Below are 18,880 nucleotides of genomic sequence, written 5' to 3'. Positions count from 1 at the left end.
GCCTTCTCTCTCTTCTTGTGTTCCTATTTCTCCCCCATCTGTCTTCCATGGGTAGTGCTAAAAGATCTTCCTAGTGAAACCTCCTTGAACCTCGATTTCTCCCTCCTCTACTCAACCAGGCTGCATTGGAGAGGGATGAGCAAGGGATGACTGCAGCTGAAGCACAGCTGGAAGGAATACAAGGCAGGCAGCCTCCATGCAGAAGCGCTGGGCTGAGAACCTTCAATATGTCGAGCACATTATCAAGTGTCCCTCTCATGTGTTTTCAGTATTTAGTGTGCTAGTATTCCTTTTTATCAGATTCCTGTCATGATGCAGTTACTTACTGAGTTGAAGATTATGAATGTACCACATTGTATACTGAAATTCCCTCATGGAGACTATGAACTGTCACTCTATTTGGTTTCTTCATGCTGTTTATTTCTGCGGATGATGAATAGGTTTTGGCTTTTATTTAGCTAGCTCTGTAAAAGGGCAGGATTACTACATGGGCAGAGGTTTAAAAAGAGAGAAATCGGCCACTTGGGTCTTTGTTACTGTTTAAAAATCATGATGTGATTGGAGTTGCATTAACTCTATTTCTCTAGAGTTTTGACATTCTAAAATGCTTGCAAAGGGGTCCTCATATACTCTTGTGAGGTAGAGAGTGCCTGTATAAAGCTATGTAGGGTTAAGGTTGAATAGCTGTGTGAATTGATTTAAATAACGTTGTTTTTAATGCACATATTTCCTGAACAAGTGTACCTGGTTGCAATTAAACAATTAAAACAACTGATTTGCAACTTTTAGAGCTTTTTTACAAGCAAAGAGCAAAATCAAAAGCCTTTTGGTCATGAAGATATACTGTAGGTCTTTTGGACTGAGAAAATATAGGTCTTTTGTTTGGTTTTCTCCATGTACATGCTAGGATACTAAGCAAGATCACTTACTTGATTACTTAATTGAACAAAATGGATCACATATGAGTAAACATCCATAAAATCAGCCTTTAAGTGTCCGTATCTTTGTAGAAGCAAGGGCTAATACAATATGTATGTGGATGAGCAAGAATCCTCCTCTTGTTAGGTGTCATCTAAGCCTGCCTGTATCAAGTTAAATGTGTGTAAGTTGCAGGCTGCATCCATAAAAGGGATGGCCTAGGAAGTTGGCAGACTCAGAAATTTCATCTCTGCTTCCCCAGGGATAGGCCAGTTCCCTTGGGTGCACAAGCACCATGAGAAAATAAAATGTGTGTCAAATTCATTAGTAGGTGTTGCCATTCATCAAGGGTATGTGTGCTAAAATCAATAGCATGGCCACCAGAAGAAAGCACAGTTCCCACAGTACAGGGTTTCAAAAGAGCCATCAGATAATACTGTTTGATAAAGAGTATATAGCACTGCAGCTTTACTTGTGTGTTTTTCTAGAAGCACATGCATAGACTCAGACTGTATATCAGTTGCACCGATAACTTAATGTGCAAATGCATAATACAATATCGATGCACTTTTCTCTCTTTTCATGGTGAAACAGCTTGAAATGTAAGTGTGGCTATCCAACACTATAAATGGACTGATTCAGTTCAATGAGAGTGGGGAGAAATGTACCTTCAAGCAGGTATGGGCAGAACATAGCACCGTGGTTGAACACATGGCATTTCGAAAGTCCCAGGTTCAATCACTGGCATCTCAGTTTTAAGTGATCAGCTGTTGGGTGTTGGGGGATATTTGCCTGAAGCATTAAATTGCTGCTGCTAAGCAGAGTACATAGCACAGGGCTAGAATTTATTTTGACTGTATGTAAGGCAGCTGTATTCATATATACTCAGAAACTGATTCCCTTGACAGAAGTCTAGTTGCGATGCAGGCACCCCTTTTTGTGTGAGGGAATATACCGTAAAAACAAGTATTCCACAAAGCTGTTTAGGGGAACTTCTGCTCTTCATCCAGGTCTAACAGTGAATATTGTTTAAAAATCTTACGTGGTCTTGCTGACACTGCTAGCAATACTAAGGAAAGCAAATATTCTAAGTTATTTTGTTGTGCCCACAGCTTTTATGGGTGGGCTTTGAGGCTGGTAAATCTCTGAAGTCTGGAATCTGTATACATTTTGTAGCTATTAGTAGCTGAGGCTTGATTGGTGGCAATGCTGAAACTGAATTGCTTTCCCAGAGTTTCTAGCAGCTGACATAAGATTCCACTAGCTGCTTCTGCTTTCAAGGCAGCATCACCTGTCTTGCTAACCTTTGCTTCCATCTAAACATATTAAGAGGGACCTAGGTGGCACTGTGGGTTAAACCACAGAGTCTAGGGCTTGCTGATCAGAAGGTCGGCGGTTCAAATCCCTGCAACGGGGTGAGTTCCCGTTGCTCGGTCCCAGCTCCTGCCCACCTAGCAGTTTGAAAGCACATCAAAGTGCAAGTAGATAAATAGGGACCGCTCCGGCGGGAAGGTGAACGGCATTTCCGGGTGCTTCTCCGGTTCGCCAGAAGCAGCTTTGTCATGCTGGCCACATGACCCGGAAGCTGTCTGCGGACAAACGCTGGCTCCCTCAGCCTATAGAGCGAGATGAGCGCCGCAACCGCAGTCGGACACGACTGGACCTGATGGTCAGGGGCCCCTTTACCTTTACCTTTAAACATATTAAATGTTTTCTTTTTCCTATTTAAGACTATTTTCTCACAAAAATGGTGAATTTTTGTACTTGGAGCCTGCCTTTCAGCCCTCTGGGACCTTCAGGGATACTCACTGGATTTGACACTGCTTGGGGATGAGGATCTCTCTTCTTTAGACCTTTCCCTTATTTCCTTTGTGTTATACTTTAAGATTTACATAATCCACTGTGCTTGCATGAAAAGCTGACCTGCAGAGCTAAACTGAATACTGAATAGGTTGCTTTGCTTTGTTGGCTTCTCAAATACACTAAACACTGGTTTAGGCTACTTGGGTTTAGGCTACTTGAAGTGTTCTGTAGTTTTGAATTTCATCTTTAAATTTTAAATTGCTTAACTTCAGGTTTCTTCCTTCAGAATACTTGTTGTAAGTGTCTAGTCTGGCAGTAACATTAACATCTCCCAACTCAAAATCGGAGGCATTGTTTTCAACCTTGAAAGCACCTTGCTTTTTTTTGTGCTGCCACCTGCAAGTAATAAATGACTCTGTGCCTACTGTGAAAGAGAGCCGAGAGATGGGGAGTTTCTTTTGGCAGCATTTAATGAAGTGAGTCTTTTCGAGCTTTGAGAGGACAATGAAATGTAGCTGTCATTGTGTGTCTATCCAGTAGACCATCCTAGAAGCTAAAGAGATCACAGAACCACAAGATGAAGGCTAAATGCAACAATATTATCTGATTCATGGCTGCCCTCCTTCTTTATTACTGTATATTCCAGCATATAAGACGACTGGGCGTATATGGACCCCCAACTTTTCCAGTTAAAATATAGAGTTTGGGATATACTCGCCATATAATAAATACGACCCAGTGTATAAGACGACCCCTGACTTTTGAGAAGATTTCCCTGGGTTAAAAAGTAGTCTTATACGCAGGAATATACAGTACTTTATGGAAGTCTTTAAGTTTTTTGTTTCGCTTCCTTCCTTGTTTAATGATGCTGTGGAAGGGTCATGTTTAGCTAGATTGGTTTGTAGGCTTTTTCCCTACATGATTTGCTTGTTACAAAGGTCCTGATTAGGAGAGCAAAATGTGACTGTTTCCAGTCATTCCCTCCTGAGATAAAAGGATTAAAATATTTCTGTATAAATACTTAGCACACCTATGCATGCACATACAATTTCTGACACCCCTCTATCAATTGGCATTTGGGGTACATAACAAAACTATAATGAAAAGGAGCCTTTGCCAGATTGTTTTATATCACAGAGAGAGCAAGAAACTGTGCATTTAGAATTATAACATTCTGCTATTCTTTTTCAGGTAAATTTGCTGAAGACATATTTGGAGAGCTTTTTACTCAGGCAAACACCTTTTCCTTTCGTGTAAGCTCTCTAGTTGAGAGAGTTGACCGCCTTCAGATCAAAGTTACTCAGCTGGATCCCAAGGAGGAGGAAGGTAATGGTGCAAAATTGATACACTTTTAGGCCAAGTACACTAAATTGCCATAGCAGCAGCTGCTAAATGCTTGTGGACTTGGAATGAACTTGACACCTGCAGACTGTCACAGTGTGGTCAGCTAGCTTGCTTATTGCCTCATGGATGTGTGTGTCACTTGGTAGTAATGGCAAAAGTGAGGACCTCTTGCTCCCCTGCTCTGCAGGTTTAGGGACACACATGCATAAGCCTGGTAGAGCAGCAGGCACCTTTTCTCTCTCTTGGCGCTCCCTCCCAAGAGCTTCTGTCCTCTCCTCTTAAGTCACACTGTTTAATTGTTCCTGCAGGCCATGCAAGTTAGTTGCAGGGATTTTGGAGAAAGCTGAAATTGTAGTTCATGAGGGCTTAATGAAGCAAAAATACAATCTGTAAGGATTCTGAGCTTTATTGGCCTCCAGAGATTTTTAGAAGGTGGTAGTTTTTGTCAATAACCATAATTCTCTGTTGTAATAAATATGTTCCAATACTTGGCTATTATTTGACCGGTCATTAGACGAAATAGGGGTTTTGGTTTTTTATGGGGATGGGTGGAGGTGGACTGGTCAAAGGCCAATTCTACTTGGGAAGTTTTTCTGAATGCATATAGATCTTCTCTTTGATTAAAGGGGGTTTGTCTTTTCCCCCATGTTCTGTTTTTGTGTGTATGTTTCTTTTCTTTTTTAAAAGCATAAGTTTCAGGTGATACTGTCTTGAAAGCTTTATTGATGTGGCAGAAGGATCCCATGTTGTGACAGCAGAGAGTATTGAGAACTATAACTGGCAAACATTGGCTTAGGTTGTGTTTGAAGTGGCTTTATTTTCCTTATTCTTTCATTTCTCTCCTCTTAGTGTCTCTGCAAGGTATTAACACCAGGAAAGCCTTCAAAAGCTCCACAACTCAGGACCAAAAGCTCTTTGACAGAGACTCTCTCCCTGTGCCTGTCCTTGAAACTTATGATGTTTGTAATATGCCTCCACCTCTTAATATCCTCTCATCCTACAGGTAATGCACCTTATGCTTCTAGCTAAGTGGGGAGGCTGTCCATCTAGGTGAGAAGGTAATGGACCTGCTCTTAAAGGGCTTTCTTCTGCAAAGACTGTGACGTGGTCCAGCTAGCCCATAAGAAAACCTGCTGACTCACCAAGGGGCCAGCGGACCTTCCTTACAAAGGCTTAAATGTCTTGGCCTGTTTAGTTGAGAGAAAAGTTGAGAGTGGTGGGCAAATATGACACAATTCAGATTTGTAACATTAAGGAGATGGGGAAACATTTTCTGCTACAGTACTAGAACAAAGTCACTCAGTTGAAATTAGGAACTGGTTTTGAAAAAAGAAGAAGCACTACTTCACACAGCATGCAGTTGACTTCTGCATCACTCCCGCAGTAACTGGTGATGCCTTGTAGTCTTAGAAAACTGTTAAAAAGCAGTAAACAAATTTGTGTAATATAGGGCCCACCTGTGGTGGGTAGCCATGATATGTAAATGAAACTTCCATGTTTAGAGCCTGCCTAGCCTGAGTATGCTGGAGATGTGCTGTGCATGTGAGGCTCTAGAGCCAACTAGCCAGTCACTGCTCGACTAAGTGAGTCTTTGCTGCAATTCAGCAAGATGGTTCTTAACATTGCCTGCTCTGCAATGGAGGGGTGTCTAATGCCATGAGCCTGCAGACTGGATTTCCTTTAGCCAAACTGCTCAAGGGCCATATTTCACCACCCGCAGCAGTGGCATAATTTCATGCTCCTTCTGCACACCCTTGCCAAATCAAGCATTTGACGGAACAGCATGTGCAAGGTGGAGAGTCAGAACAGGAGGGTTGCATGGTACATCCCTACCTTGCAAGTGCCTCTTCCAGTGGGAAATAAGAAGCTGCCCCTGCCAACGGAGGCCTTTTGCTTTCAAACAGAGGATATATCTGTCCACGAGGTTTACACTGGGCGTGGGCAAGTACTTACCTAGCTGCTCCCTATATTATTTCCTGATATGTTTCCCAATGTGTTATGGGGAGAGGCTGCTTTTCAGTGGTAGTGCTCACACTTCCCATGCAGAAGGATCCAGGTTCAATCCCTGGCATCACTTGGTAGGGCTGGACTCTGGCCTGAAACCACGGAGAACCACTGCTAGCCAGTGTAGACATTATGGAGCTAGATGGCAGGGGTCTTATATGGCCTGGAGGCCTCCATTCGGCTCTCCCTGCTACTGAGGTTATTTGTAGCTTCCCTTTTGGGAATTTTGAGAATTGATGTGCTTTGAAAAACGGTTCTGTGCTTTGTGGTTTAGATTTTGTAGTCATAGCAGTAAATAAATTTCTGTGATGGCAAGCCTAGCATATAACTTTGGTGTGTGTTCATACAAGCTCTTTTGTGTAATCTTGCTGTTCCTTTCTTACTCCCTTTGTGCAATTTGCAGTGCATACATTTGCACGTTTTATTGCCTGAAGTGGGCACAGACAGTTCTTCTGAAAAGTGTGGTTGTCTGTTGGTCCTTTTGCATCTCCAGAGACTGATACATCCTAGCGGAGAATGTGCCAGTGAAACCAGACAGCTTTTCTTTGCTTGCCATCTAATTATGTCATGTCATCTTGTGAAGATAGTACACATGGTGCAATCGGAATGGGATCAGGGTTAAGAATACACATATTTACTCCGTCCCCATAAATATTTTTTGAATAGGTAAAAAGTAATTACTGATAGCTGGAGGCGGCTGTCTTTGAGATGCGACTACACTGCAGTGGAGGTGTGTGGCTGTGAGCTAGTGGCTGAGAACCTGTTTCCTCTCCATGGGTTTTTTGGACTCCCAACTTTTCTCAGCAAGCATGATCAGGGACTATGGGGTGTCCCGTCCCCAGACTCTACAGTTTAGACAGGTGTCTTGCTTCTTTCAGGAGCAGCCAGATGAGCGGGGTATAAATAATAAATTGTTATTATTCCTTCTCAGCCTTCTTATTAGAGCAGAGAATCTCTGCTCATCTTAGGATGGGTGGGAAGAGTAGAGAAAGAAACTCACCTAATACTTAACACCAGTTTTAATATACTTCTTCCAGGTGTTGCCTCTTCCACTTTCCCCCTCCTCTTTCTTGGTTGTCTTAGAAACTTAGAAGCTGTCAGCCCAAGTTTGGAGGACTTGCAGCCTCTTACCAGCCTCACACTTACTGAGCTGCACCCATTGTGTCTGATTGGACTACTTGTGAGAAAGCAACCAGTTTAGAGACCTTCCCACATGGGATTCGTAGTCCAACAACATCTGAGAGGGCAACAGGTTCTCTAACCCTGATGAATACTTTGAAAATTGGATTCTGCACCTGGAAGGTACAGCAGATGCCTTGGTTAGTGCAGGATGGGATGGAAAGATTCACTCCTCCTCCACCTGCCCCAGATGGTTAAAAAAAAAGAGGTGGGGGATGTTTTCATTCTTGGACCACAGCGTTTACATCTGAAATTTGGTACATCTTAGTTGGGCTTTAGGTAAACATTTGACTATATTGTGGTGAGTCGGTCTCTGTCTCTATCTCCCCTCCTCCTCCTAGGGATGACGGCAAAGAAGCACTTAAATTCTATACAGATCCGTCATATTTCTTTGATCTTTGGAAGGAGAAAATGCTGCAGGACACGAAGGATATCATGAAAGAGAAGCGGAAGCATAGGGTAAGATGAAGGGTATCTTTTGCTCTTTGTGGGTTTTTTTTATCCCTTAAACAGGGAAAGGCAAGATATAAGATATTCCCACTGTCTGAATCCAGGCAGCCCTTTTTTGAAGTGGACATGAACACACAACAGGCTTTGTTCTTTTTATTTCAGTTTAAGTAGATAAAGTGGCATCAAATCTGCATCACTGGGTGTTTGTGCTGCAACAAGTCATGCCATTTATTTACTTGTGGAGATACTATTTAGAGGCTCTTCGCAAATTCCAGTGTGGTGTTAACATCTCTTCATTGAATATAGTGAGATTTGCATCAGAGTAAAAACAAATGCATAGGATTGGACTACAAGCTTTTTACTCTTCATTGAATATAGTGAGATTTACATCAGAGTAAACATAAATGCATAGGATTGGACTTTTTACTCTGAAGAAAAATCTCACTTTTGTACTTATCTGTTGCAACTCATCAAGGCTGTCCTTAACATTCTGGAAAAGAATTAAGTGCATTAGGAACATTTTTCTCCCTTTCCACTATTGTGTTGGGATTGTGCTCAGATGGAGTTTCCCAATAGTAACCCCCTTTCCCCTGATCTGAGGCCTGCAATCCCTTTTTGGGAGAGGGAGATAAAGGGGAAGGACTGAAGCCCCACTTATTTACCAAAATGCCCATGGCAGAGTGGCAGGGCGGGGAGAGAAGGCTAGTGGGCTCCAACATAATATGCTGAAAGGTGTTTTCTCTGAACCAAATTTTCACACTCCCTCTCCTTGATCTCTTCTCAGGCAAAGGGAGCCATGCTTCTCTTTTGCTTTGAAAGGGATTGTGGCTGTGCAGATTGTGGTTTTATGGCATATGCATAGTTGCAGGCAATACAGTATAGAAGGAGTTTTTTGAAGGTAAGAAGTGAACGCTATTGGTCTCTTCCACCTGAGTTGCAGGTAGAGCCATTTGGGAACTAGGACACAAGGTTTGGCATATTAGTAGCTTCTCCTATGTCCTATGAAGTCTAGGGCGAGAGGCAGCACTTGGTCGTCTTTGTGTCTTTTGTTCAACATCATTGCAGGTTATTGTGGTAACTCATACTCCTTTTTATATATTTTCTAGAAAGAAAAGAAGGATAATCCAAACAGAGGAAATGTGAACCCTCGGAAAATCAAAAGCCGGAAGGAAGAATGGGAGAAAATGAAAATGGGACAGGAGTTTGTTGAGTCGAGGGAAAAACTTGGACCAGGAGGGTAAGAGCTGCTTGGTTGATCTGAATATTTAAGGTGCTGATTTAAGCTTGTTTTGACCTTTAAAGCCCTTCATGGCCTAGGACCCTCATACTTACGGGACCGCCTCTCCCGGTATGCCCCACGGAGGACTTTAAGATCCATAAATAGTAACACCGTAGAGGTCCCAGGCCCAAAGGAAGTCAGATTAGCCTGAACTAGAACCAGGGCCTTTTTAACACTGACTCCAACCTGGTGGAATGCTCTGTCTCATGAAACCAGGGCCCTGCGGGACCTGATTTCTTTCCGCAGGGCCTGTAAGACAGAGTTGTTCCGCCTGGCCTTTGGCCTTGAACTGACTTGATCCCTTCCCCCATTTTCCCTTTTTCTTTCCGTATGAGGCTGCATTTTAATTTTAATTTTAATGTTGTATTTAATCTTGTTTTTAAGTTGTATGTTAATCAATTGTTTTATTTTTGGTGTTAGCCGCCCTGAGCCTGGTCTTGGCTGGGGAGGGCGGGGTATAAATAATAATAATAATAATAATAATAATAATAATAATAATAATAATTCACATAGCTCTGCTGTTCCTCTGGTTTCACATTTCAATGCCACTCCTATTGTGGCTTTTACATTCTACCAGTAATCCATTTGGTGACGACGTTTTATAACAAAGTCCAGGAGTGAAACATTTGTCATAAGTTTGCAACTTGCTGCATGTTTGTGGTGCTTAGGGGAGGTTACTTAAAACTGGCTGAGAGTCTTTAACGAAGTGTTTTCAGAATTTGATTTATCCTTGGGCTGGCTTCAGTGCAAGCACAGCAGAAATGCAAAAAATAAAAAATGAAAGGAGCTTGAGGTTTCCATTTCTTGAATAGCACTGCCTTGTGTCACATGACAGCCCACGTGGAAACTGGAGGGGCTCTCTGGCTGCTTGTGATCTGGCACAGAGGTGGTCTATTGCTCAAAGCAAAGTCAAGATTCGTATTGAGCATGACCCGCCCATAGGCATGCCTGAAGCAGCTTTTCAGATCCTAGCCCAAGTCAGTTTTTTGTATCTCTGGTGCAGAAGTTCAAGGGCTTGGAAGCTGATTTCCCCACTTCTCAGATCTTCTTGATTTTGATAGCTGTCTGCAGGAGTCCTGTCTCATTCTGCTTTCACAAAACCCTCTTCCACTTCCAAATACTGGATGTTTATTGATTTGCATAATTCTGAAATAGGATAAAACGAGGAGGGAAATGAACAGCTTTGTTAAGTACATGATAGTGGGTGCATGTAACTATACAGCCCGATGAATGGTCTTAAGGTAATAGCTGCTGAACTTGCATACTGGTGCTTGGAGCCATTGCAAGTGGTAATAGGCATTGAGGTAGCTGCTCCTGGTATGACTTACTGAAATTAAGGTCAGAGCATGCTCTCTGATCTGGCCATTCTTCATGAGGATCACAGCCAATTATAAGAAGAGAATTCTGCCTGCAGAATCCAAATCCAGGGTACTTCCTTCACCCAAACTTGGCCACCAGCTGTGTGTTCCTGATTCGCCCCAGCTCATGACTGTAGAGGTGGCACTTCGGACATGGCGTTCTGGCATTCAGAACAATTCCCAGCTGCTTAGCTTGGCAGCATTCTAGGTGGTAGCTTTCTTCCCAGAGAGATAAGCACACAAGATGATTCTGGCTCTTTCTGATATTCTCTTAACAGAGAAGGGAGGGATCAGAAATGGAACCGTTTAGTAGCCTTTCTCCTTTTAGTTGAATCAGAGATTTGATGGAACTGTCCATTTCAAGGTTGAATGCCACAGCAGGTGGGGAGAAGATGGCAGGGACCAAGTTTAATGGCCACTTCCAGTATAAAAGAATGTGGCCTTCTGTTTTAGACCCATGTAGTATGAAACTTCCACCCATTTTGCATTTTCCAAGCCTTCCTTTTAGGAAAAGAAACCCTCATTTTTCTTCCATACCACTTTCTTGTTTGTGGATTTTGCTTTTAGCTCTTGCCTTAGCTTCCACAGAATTGCATAATTGTAGTCTGAAGAACACCATTCCTGCCCTTTAAGTGAGTGGACTGGAAAGATCTGTGCACTCAGGCCGTGGATACTTGTTTGTTCCTACTTGCTGTCCCTTTAAAAACATTAAAAACATTAGCTTGTCTAAAGCTGCTCCTAAAATTGCAAGCATTTCTGTTGGAAAAGAGAAGCCTTTGGCTGTGCTGGAATGGAAGGATGATTGGCAAAGTTGTGCCCTTGCCTTGTCTCTTTTCCAGTGTGCCTTCTGCTGGGCCCTGATCTGAAGGTTATTAGAAGAGAGCTGCCCACACTATCACACTTTTCAGAGTCCCTCAACATGTGCCTGTTAGCGCCTGTTTTCCACACTGATGTGGTCTAGCAGTGAACTGTAAATGTCAATTAGATAACTTTAAAGGGTTTTCTTAATTGTTCTGGCAGGCAGGTGAAGCTTCAGTAACTGTGCATTTATGTCCATAACTTACAGCTGGTACCTGTTGGCTTAGAGATGTATAGCAATTTTTTAAAAACAAATGGAGCCTATATCTGAATCCAGTATAGCACTACAGACATAATGCTGGCCACACAAATGAGTGTTTGTGATTTGCCTGAGTTGGTGTAATCATGAGCAGGCTCCCAGTACTGCACTGCCCACCTTTGGCAGGAGAAGGTTGCTTGTGTGAATTATTCACCAGTGCTTTATCTTAAAGCAGTTCCTGTACTGGACACTCCACTATTTCTAACTGAATCCAATCTGTATATGGCTAGATCACTTTCAGATGTGCAGGTAGGGACTGCTGGAGCTCCTAAAAATTGGTGGTCCTTTGGAGAGGACTTCCCAAATGTTCAGAACACACATCACAAATACATATATGCACATATATTCCTTTCTAGCTCCTGCCTGGAAAATGTATGGAATATGTAGCCCCACCTCACTCTATAAAGGTCTGATGCAATGAGAACAATCTGGGGAATTGGAGAGTCCCCTCTATACCAGTGTTAGAAACTGAGATATGAAAGCTAGGAGCTAAATGGCACCTTTGGGTTATGGTTATGGGTGCAACAACAGAATGTCTAGGCGTGATTTTTTTTATAACAAGAATACAAAGATGAAAATGAATAAACTGCAGCTAAAATCTTATGTTCATTTTTCACATGGTCTAGTCCTTCCCCTGCCCACCCCTCTAATATTCTTAAGAAGGTCTCTTCTCTAGTCTTCAGAGAGTGGCTGGAAGTGGGGAGGCAGAAAAAAGTCATCCTTTCCTTCTACTCTGCAGTTTTAATCTGAAATCTTAGGCGCAGTACTGTGCCCAGAGCTTAGAAACTGCTCGCGCTAATGAAATTCCCTGTCACAAAATGCACCTAGAACAATGTGAGTTTCGAACACTGCTGCATACTAATCCCATGCCAGTCTATTTCACCCCTGGATGACTGGATCAGACCCCATGTTTAATTTTGTGCAAAGGCTGTAAATTGTTCATGGTTGAAGATATGCAGCAACTTATTTGCTTAAAGTTATTGCGCTCATTATCCTCTTAAAACAACAGTGCATATATGCACACAGTTTTAAAATACCTTTTCTTCACAACCACAATTTAAATAATTCATTCTAAAAGAAAGTATGAGCTGTTTTTTTTGTAAAAGGTTTGTGAAAAGTTCCCCATCTACCCCCTCTCTTCCAAATAAAAGCTTTATTTCAGTATTATGTGCAATATCTAATTCTAATAAAAAATGTTGACTAAACAAAAGAACCAAACAGTGGGAATATGCATAAACACAGCTCATAGAACATGCAGTTGTAACAGTAGGGGACACAACTTATATTTTAATTTTGTTTAATTAATAAACTCCATTCTCTTGCTGCTTCATGTGTGATCTCATAATGTTCCCCAGCAGCATCTGCCCTGCCTTGCACACATTAGCAGGAGTGTCATTGGGATTGAAAGTCTTTTGACAGGGGCTGTTCTTTGACTCTTCATGGGCACACAGCATCACTCTGGTGCTGAAAATGGTAGCCTCTTACTAGACTTTCAATCGAAATGATCTGGCAAGATGCTACAGTTTTCAGTACCAGAGTGGTTCTGATCTTGATGGCATTGTTTGTATTTCTTCCTGACTTGAATGTTCTGGAAGTATTCTTTACTTGGGGTCCGTTGAAGCCTTGGAAGGGAAGGGTTTTTATCTGATGTAGTCTGTCTTGTCCTTTTGCTGATTTTTAGATACCCGTCTAATATGGTCTATCAGAATGGTAGCATTGGTTCCAATGAGAGTGTTGATGCCAACTACTACCCCCCGCCTCCGCAGCCAGATTCACCATCGCCTCCTTTGTTCGCAGAGGACAGTCTTCCACCACCACCAATGGAATTTAGGTAAGCACCACTGAAGGACTACAATCAATGGAATGAAAGAAGCAAGCTGATTTGTTTTCCCATAAAGCAAGTGCTTCCAATAAGACCACAATGAGCCTGTCATACAAGCCCCATCCATGAAGCTTGTAGAGGTAGCTTGGGAGGAGAACTGCCCATTACTGTTTTTTAAGCAACCATAAAACACCTCACAAACAAGGTTGTTGCTCCGTGGTTTCTTGCCAGATACTGCTTAGGGTTGTGTTGCGCAGCCCATTTACCCTTCATGGAGAGATCAGATTCCCTCCATGTTAGGCTTCTATGTGCAACCCAAGTGTCTTGCCATGATTGCACATGACTGTCAGCCACTGTGAATCCAATTGGCGAGGAACAGCTGTAGTTAGTCTCCAGACTGGGGAAGCGTTTTACTAAGAGGGAGAGTATACTACTCCTTAGGGGAGGAATGTGGAGGAGGGGAGGAGTTTAGGTGAGAATCCACATATTTCTTTTTGTTACCACGAGGACTTCGAACTTTACTTACCTGAAAATCGATGTCCCTGTCATCCTGACATTCCTATGCAGTTTTGTGTTAATGTGCCATATTCCTAAATCAAGTTCTGATGGATTTCCTTCCCTCTTCACGGTGGCTTTAAGTGTGGTTCCTGTAGCTAGCTTAGCTGGAAAATGCTATTGTGGAAAGATGGGATTCCAAGGTACCCACATTTGCAGGAGCTGGATTTAAAACAAACAAACAAACAAACAAACAAACAAACACACCCTGGCAACAAGAATTTTTAATCTTTTGAGCAAGCTGTGCTCAAATACTTTCCCATGTGTGCATGTGTTGGAATCCTTTCCAAAGTCAGCCGTTGGATGCTAAGCAGAATATTGGAACATAACTCCGAACTCCTGGGTCTCTTAGCCAAGAGTGATCTAATAAATGAAGCAAGTTACTATCAGGAAAACCTGAGAAATAGGGCTTACCCTTTTCCAGTTTATGATATTTGCAAAACTCATGGAACATTTTTTCCCCCTGTCTTCTTCCCAAATCTCTACTCTCAACAGCTACCCAGCACAAAATCAGAGTGGTTCCGGAGGGCTGAAAAAATCCAACCTAGTCAGCCCAAGCCACCCTCCACCAGCTCCACCAATTGGCTCGCCACAGGGTGCCAGGCCAGGATTTGCACCACCTCCTGCACCGCCACCGCCGCCGCCGATGATTGGTGTTCCTCCACCGCCTCCACTCTCAGGCTTTCCAACTGCAGGCATCCCACCTCCACCCTCTCCACCCTCCTTCCCACCTCACCCCGATTTTGCTGCCCCTCCTCCCCCACCACCTCCAGCAGCAGAATACGCTGCTGTGCCTCCAACCCTGGTATCTCTGCCAACAGGAGGTGCACCGCCCCCTCCTCCGCCCCCGCCCCCTCCTGGTCCACCTCCATCATCTTTTGGCGGCATGGATGGGCCAGAAACCCATCTTCCACAATCAGATTCGGGGTCATCCAAGGCCAAGTCCTCATTGCCTGCTGTTAGTGAGGCTAGGAGCGACTTGCTTTCTGCTATCCGTCAAGGTAAGTCTCTTCTCATTTTGCATATCCTAAGTTTTAGTGCCTGAAACTAGACCAATGGATTCCCATGCTGGACTAGACATTTCACGTGTGTGTGTATTTTGGTGGGGGCTTACTGGAGCTGCTAGATGCCTAGTCATTTAGCAAATGTGTTCTGCAAACCTTCCTTTTTCACTCCAGTGAGGGCATCCTCTTTGAACCTTTGCAATTTAGCCTGTTTTGTAACTGTCTATCACGTGTCCTAACCTGAGAAAGCTGTGAAAGAGACACACTTTTTTCCTCTTGTTTCCTTATTACTCATTTGAATTCTTCACTGCCGGTGATATTCCCACCACCAAATTGATTCAGACTATAGCTGTAGCAGAATATTGGGACCAGTTGAAACTTTAAAAACTGCAAGTCTAAATAACTGCTGGTTTTTGTCTTTTCAAAGGGAGGCTGCTTGTTTCTGCTTTATCCCAATATGCTTTACTTCAGCCTGGGATCCTTTACTCTCTCTCTTTTTTAAACAATACAAATTGCCAATACATAACCAATTACAACCCACCCCCCTTCTTTCCCTCCCTCTCTCACCTTCTAAGGACTTCCCTCAGCTCCCCTCTCTGGTTTGTTTGTACATATTGTTTTCTGAATGTTATAAAATTGTACATAATTGTGTTTTTTCAAATGTCATTTTAAACATCTTTTTCAATTGATTATATATACTTTCATTATATATCATCTCCCTTTTTTTTTACTTCTCTACATACCCACCACACATGATATAAAGTACATTCTTTTTCTATTTCTTTACATTTCCAACATATGTTTGTCCCAGTTTTGTACATTTTTGCCATTTTTACTGGTGTAATATCCCATCTGTACATAATTTTCATATAATTCTCTTTCAAAAGAGAACAATCTGTAAATTTCAAATCTACCTTCCACAATTTTCCCCAATCCTCAAATTGTATATTATGTCCTATATCAGGTATAGGCAGCCTTGGCTCGCCAGATGTTTTGGAACTACAACTCCCATGATTCCTGCCCACTGGCCCTGTTAGCTAGGGATCATGGGAGTTGTGGTCCCAAAACATATGGAGAGCCAATGTTGCCTATGCCTGTCCTATATCTTGCACCCATTTAATCATAACTGATTTGACCACCTCGTCTTTCGTATCCCATTCTAGCAGGGGGATCCTTTACTCTTTACATAATCAGTCTTCAATAAGTTTCCTGCGCCACAGTCTTCTGATGATCATATATTACACCCCTGCTATGTTCTGCACCAGCAACATTTTTTAAAAAAATATCTCTTTTGAGATCTAGCTTGTTTTTGTTTGTTTGTTTTCAGTTGTAACTAATAACGGTATTCCATATTACTCCCATGTCTGCCCCTCCCCCAACACTGAGCAGCCCTTATGGGGCAGCCCCAAGTTACCAAAGACCACTGTTCCCTAGAAGGACCACCTCTAACCTTTTCTTTCCTCCTTTGATAGGATTCCAGCTCCGTAAAGTAGAAGAGGAGCGTGAACAAGAGAAGCGAGAAGTTGTGGGCAATGATGTGGCAACCATCCTCGCCCGCCGCATTGCAGTGGAATACAGCGATTCCGAGGATGATTCTTCAGAGTTTGATGAGGACGACTGGTCCGATTAAACACTTGCCCACCATTTGGGGGTGGTGGGAGTGGGTTTGAGAGAAAACTTATATAACTTTGGAGATTGCCAAAACCATTTCCCCCTTATTTTTCCTCTCTCGTCCAGTAACCAAAGATCAATGTGCCCAACTTCCAAGTAACCACCAGCCTCTTTCCATTGTTGGGATTTGTGCCTCCTTCCAGCAAGAAGGAAACTGAAACTAACCCCAGATCTCCATATTCTCAGGGCCCTAATAAAAAAAATTCTGTAAAAACAAAACAAAAGAACATTGCTGGACCTGTTGCAGTTAGTATGTGTTGGTTAAAATGGCATCTTGAAGGGCAATAAAACTTCCAGGCAATGCTCTTCCGCTTTACAGTATGCATTGGAAATACTCTGCAAGCAGCCAGTGATTTGCCTTATCCAGTCAAATCGGCAAATGGATTTGAATTTCTATTCCCAACCCATCCCATCAGCAATCTCCAGAATACTCAATTCAAAATGTAAAGCCCAATGTTCATGAGAGTTGCACTATATACAGAACAGTTACTTTCTCTCTCTCTCCCCCCAAGCTGGTTTCACTAATGATAGAATTAGTACCTGCTACATGGGCAATTGGGTTGCAGGTGGCGCTGTGGGTTTAACCACAGAGCCTAGGGCTTGCTGATCAGAAGGTCAGCGGTTCGAATCCCTGCAACGGGGTGAGCTCCCATTGCTCGGTCCCAGCTCCTGCCAACCTAGCAGTTTGAAAGCAAGTCAAAGTGCAAGTAGATAAATAGGTACCGCTCCAAGCAGGAAGGTAAATGGCATTTCCGTGTGCTGCTCGTGATTCGCCAGAAGCAGCTTAGTCATGCTGGCCACATGACCTGGAAGCTGTACGCTGGCTCCCTCGGCCAATAACACGAGATGAGCGCTGCAACCCCAGAGCCGGTCACGACTGGACCTAATGATCAGGGGTCCCTTTATCTTTATCTTTACATGGGCAATTACTTTCTACCATGTTCCCCAAATAGAAAGCAATAAGCACTGAGTGTGATCTTGTATTGCATACAATATAGCTGCATCATCTTGTTCTGTTGGGGGCCATACGTGGATCAGATTGGTTGCATATCCATTTCAAAATTACGAGACTATAACATCTTACATTAGAGGCTGAGCAGCAGCAATTCCAAGCCATTGGCCCAAGCCCTCTGTCTCTTCAGGCATAACATGGGAACTTTGAGGATTAAAAAGTTGGTCATCTCTATACTCCTAGTCTGCTTCACTAGCTTGCTTTAATCCTTCAGCAGTTAGTTCCAAGGTCTAAAGCAGCGGCTTTAGACCCCCTTACCTCTTTTTAGACAGGTGCCTTTTTACATTAGCTTCTCTGGGTCAATAGTTCTGGGTACATTAGCTTCTCTGGGTCAGTTAGCTCCCTTGGCCAAGAGCTGGTGTGCAAAAGGTCCTTCAATTTATCTGGGGATCCTGGTTACTGGAATAATGACAGCCACTCCCATAATGAGGGTGCTTGTCCTGGGTACTAATTGGGATCTCTCCTTTTTTAAAAAACATGTTTGAAATTCTTTACCTTTCCACATGCCTCTCCTCCTTTTTCACACTGTGACATGCCTTGTAACAGCTTTCGTACACCAAAGGAAAGGTGTCATCTTGTTTCTTTCTGTCTCATGCTTCCAACCCTTTATTACATGTCCTCCTCCTCCTCCTCCTCCTCCTTAAGGGTATCTGATGCCAGAGCTTAGTGTTTTGTTTTAGCCAAGGGACCAAAGTATTAAAAGCAGGCACAAATTTGTTTCGGACTGAACTCAGAGTCCCAGCGAGGGAGCGGGGATAATTTGTATCTAAACTACACTATGAGGTTCCTTCAGACATTCCCTGATGGAAGGCTGGAGCTTTTTGCTTTTGGCGCAGAGCTGCTTTAAGCATATGTTTCCAGTGTCTTGAGAAAAAGGAGACAATAGGCTATTCACTGGTGGATTAGCACTCAATGTTAGAACACAGAATATTTGTATCATAAAAAGGCAGAGGGAAGACAGGGTGTTGCTTTCACATAGACCATGCATCCTGGAAGGTGCTGTGTCTGCTGTGATTTGGAACACTGAGTTTCTTGTTCAGGCACCAAGATCAGCAGCTGGCTTATAATGTCTGTTGTATAATGTGCCTTGCAGTTCTTCCCAGTCTTTGCTCTCAAAATCTATGCAACAGAACCTGCAGCTTTGCACTAGCGTAACTATTTAGAGATGGCATTTGTGTGTGTGGTGTTCTGTCCAAGGCAGTGTTGGCCAAACTTGGCCCTCCAGCTGTTTTGGGACTACAACACCCATCATCCCTAGCTAACAGGACCAGTGGTCAGGGATGGTGGGAGTTGTAGTCCCCAAACATTGGGAGGGCCAAGTTTGGCCATTCCTGGTCTAAGGGAACAAGTAATACTCTCTGTAA

At 43.0% G+C, this 18,880-nt stretch overlaps 1 protein-coding gene across 2 annotated transcripts in view; it reads left to right on the top strand.

The window, feature by feature from the left end:
* The window catches only part of WASF2 (WASP family member 2), a 48,693-nt gene extending 31,987 nt beyond the window's left edge, over positions 1-16,706 (top strand). For both annotated transcript variants that reach the window (XM_035118693.2, XM_060275764.1), the window contains 7 exons: positions 3,913-4,047; positions 4,915-5,068; positions 7,590-7,707; positions 8,805-8,935; positions 13,134-13,283; positions 14,325-14,830; positions 16,306-16,706. In XM_035118693.2, coding sequence (XP_034974584.1) covers positions 3,913-4,047; positions 4,915-5,068; positions 7,590-7,707; positions 8,805-8,935; positions 13,134-13,283; positions 14,325-14,830; positions 16,306-16,463 — 1,352 coding nt within the window. In that variant the 3' untranslated portion in view covers positions 16,464-16,706. The remainder of the gene's footprint in view (positions 1-3,912; positions 4,048-4,914; positions 5,069-7,589; positions 7,708-8,804; positions 8,936-13,133; positions 13,284-14,324; positions 14,831-16,305) is intronic.
* Positions 16,707-18,880: the final 2,174 nt, after the last annotated feature.

This window comes from Zootoca vivipara, chromosome 6 (assembly GCF_963506605.1).
Source record: "Zootoca vivipara chromosome 6, rZooViv1.1, whole genome shotgun sequence".
NCBI classification, from domain to species: domain Eukaryota; kingdom Metazoa; phylum Chordata; class Lepidosauria; order Squamata; family Lacertidae; genus Zootoca; species Zootoca vivipara.
The sequence above is the reverse complement of the archived record's forward strand: the minus strand, read 5'-3'. Positions and strand labels throughout refer to the sequence as shown.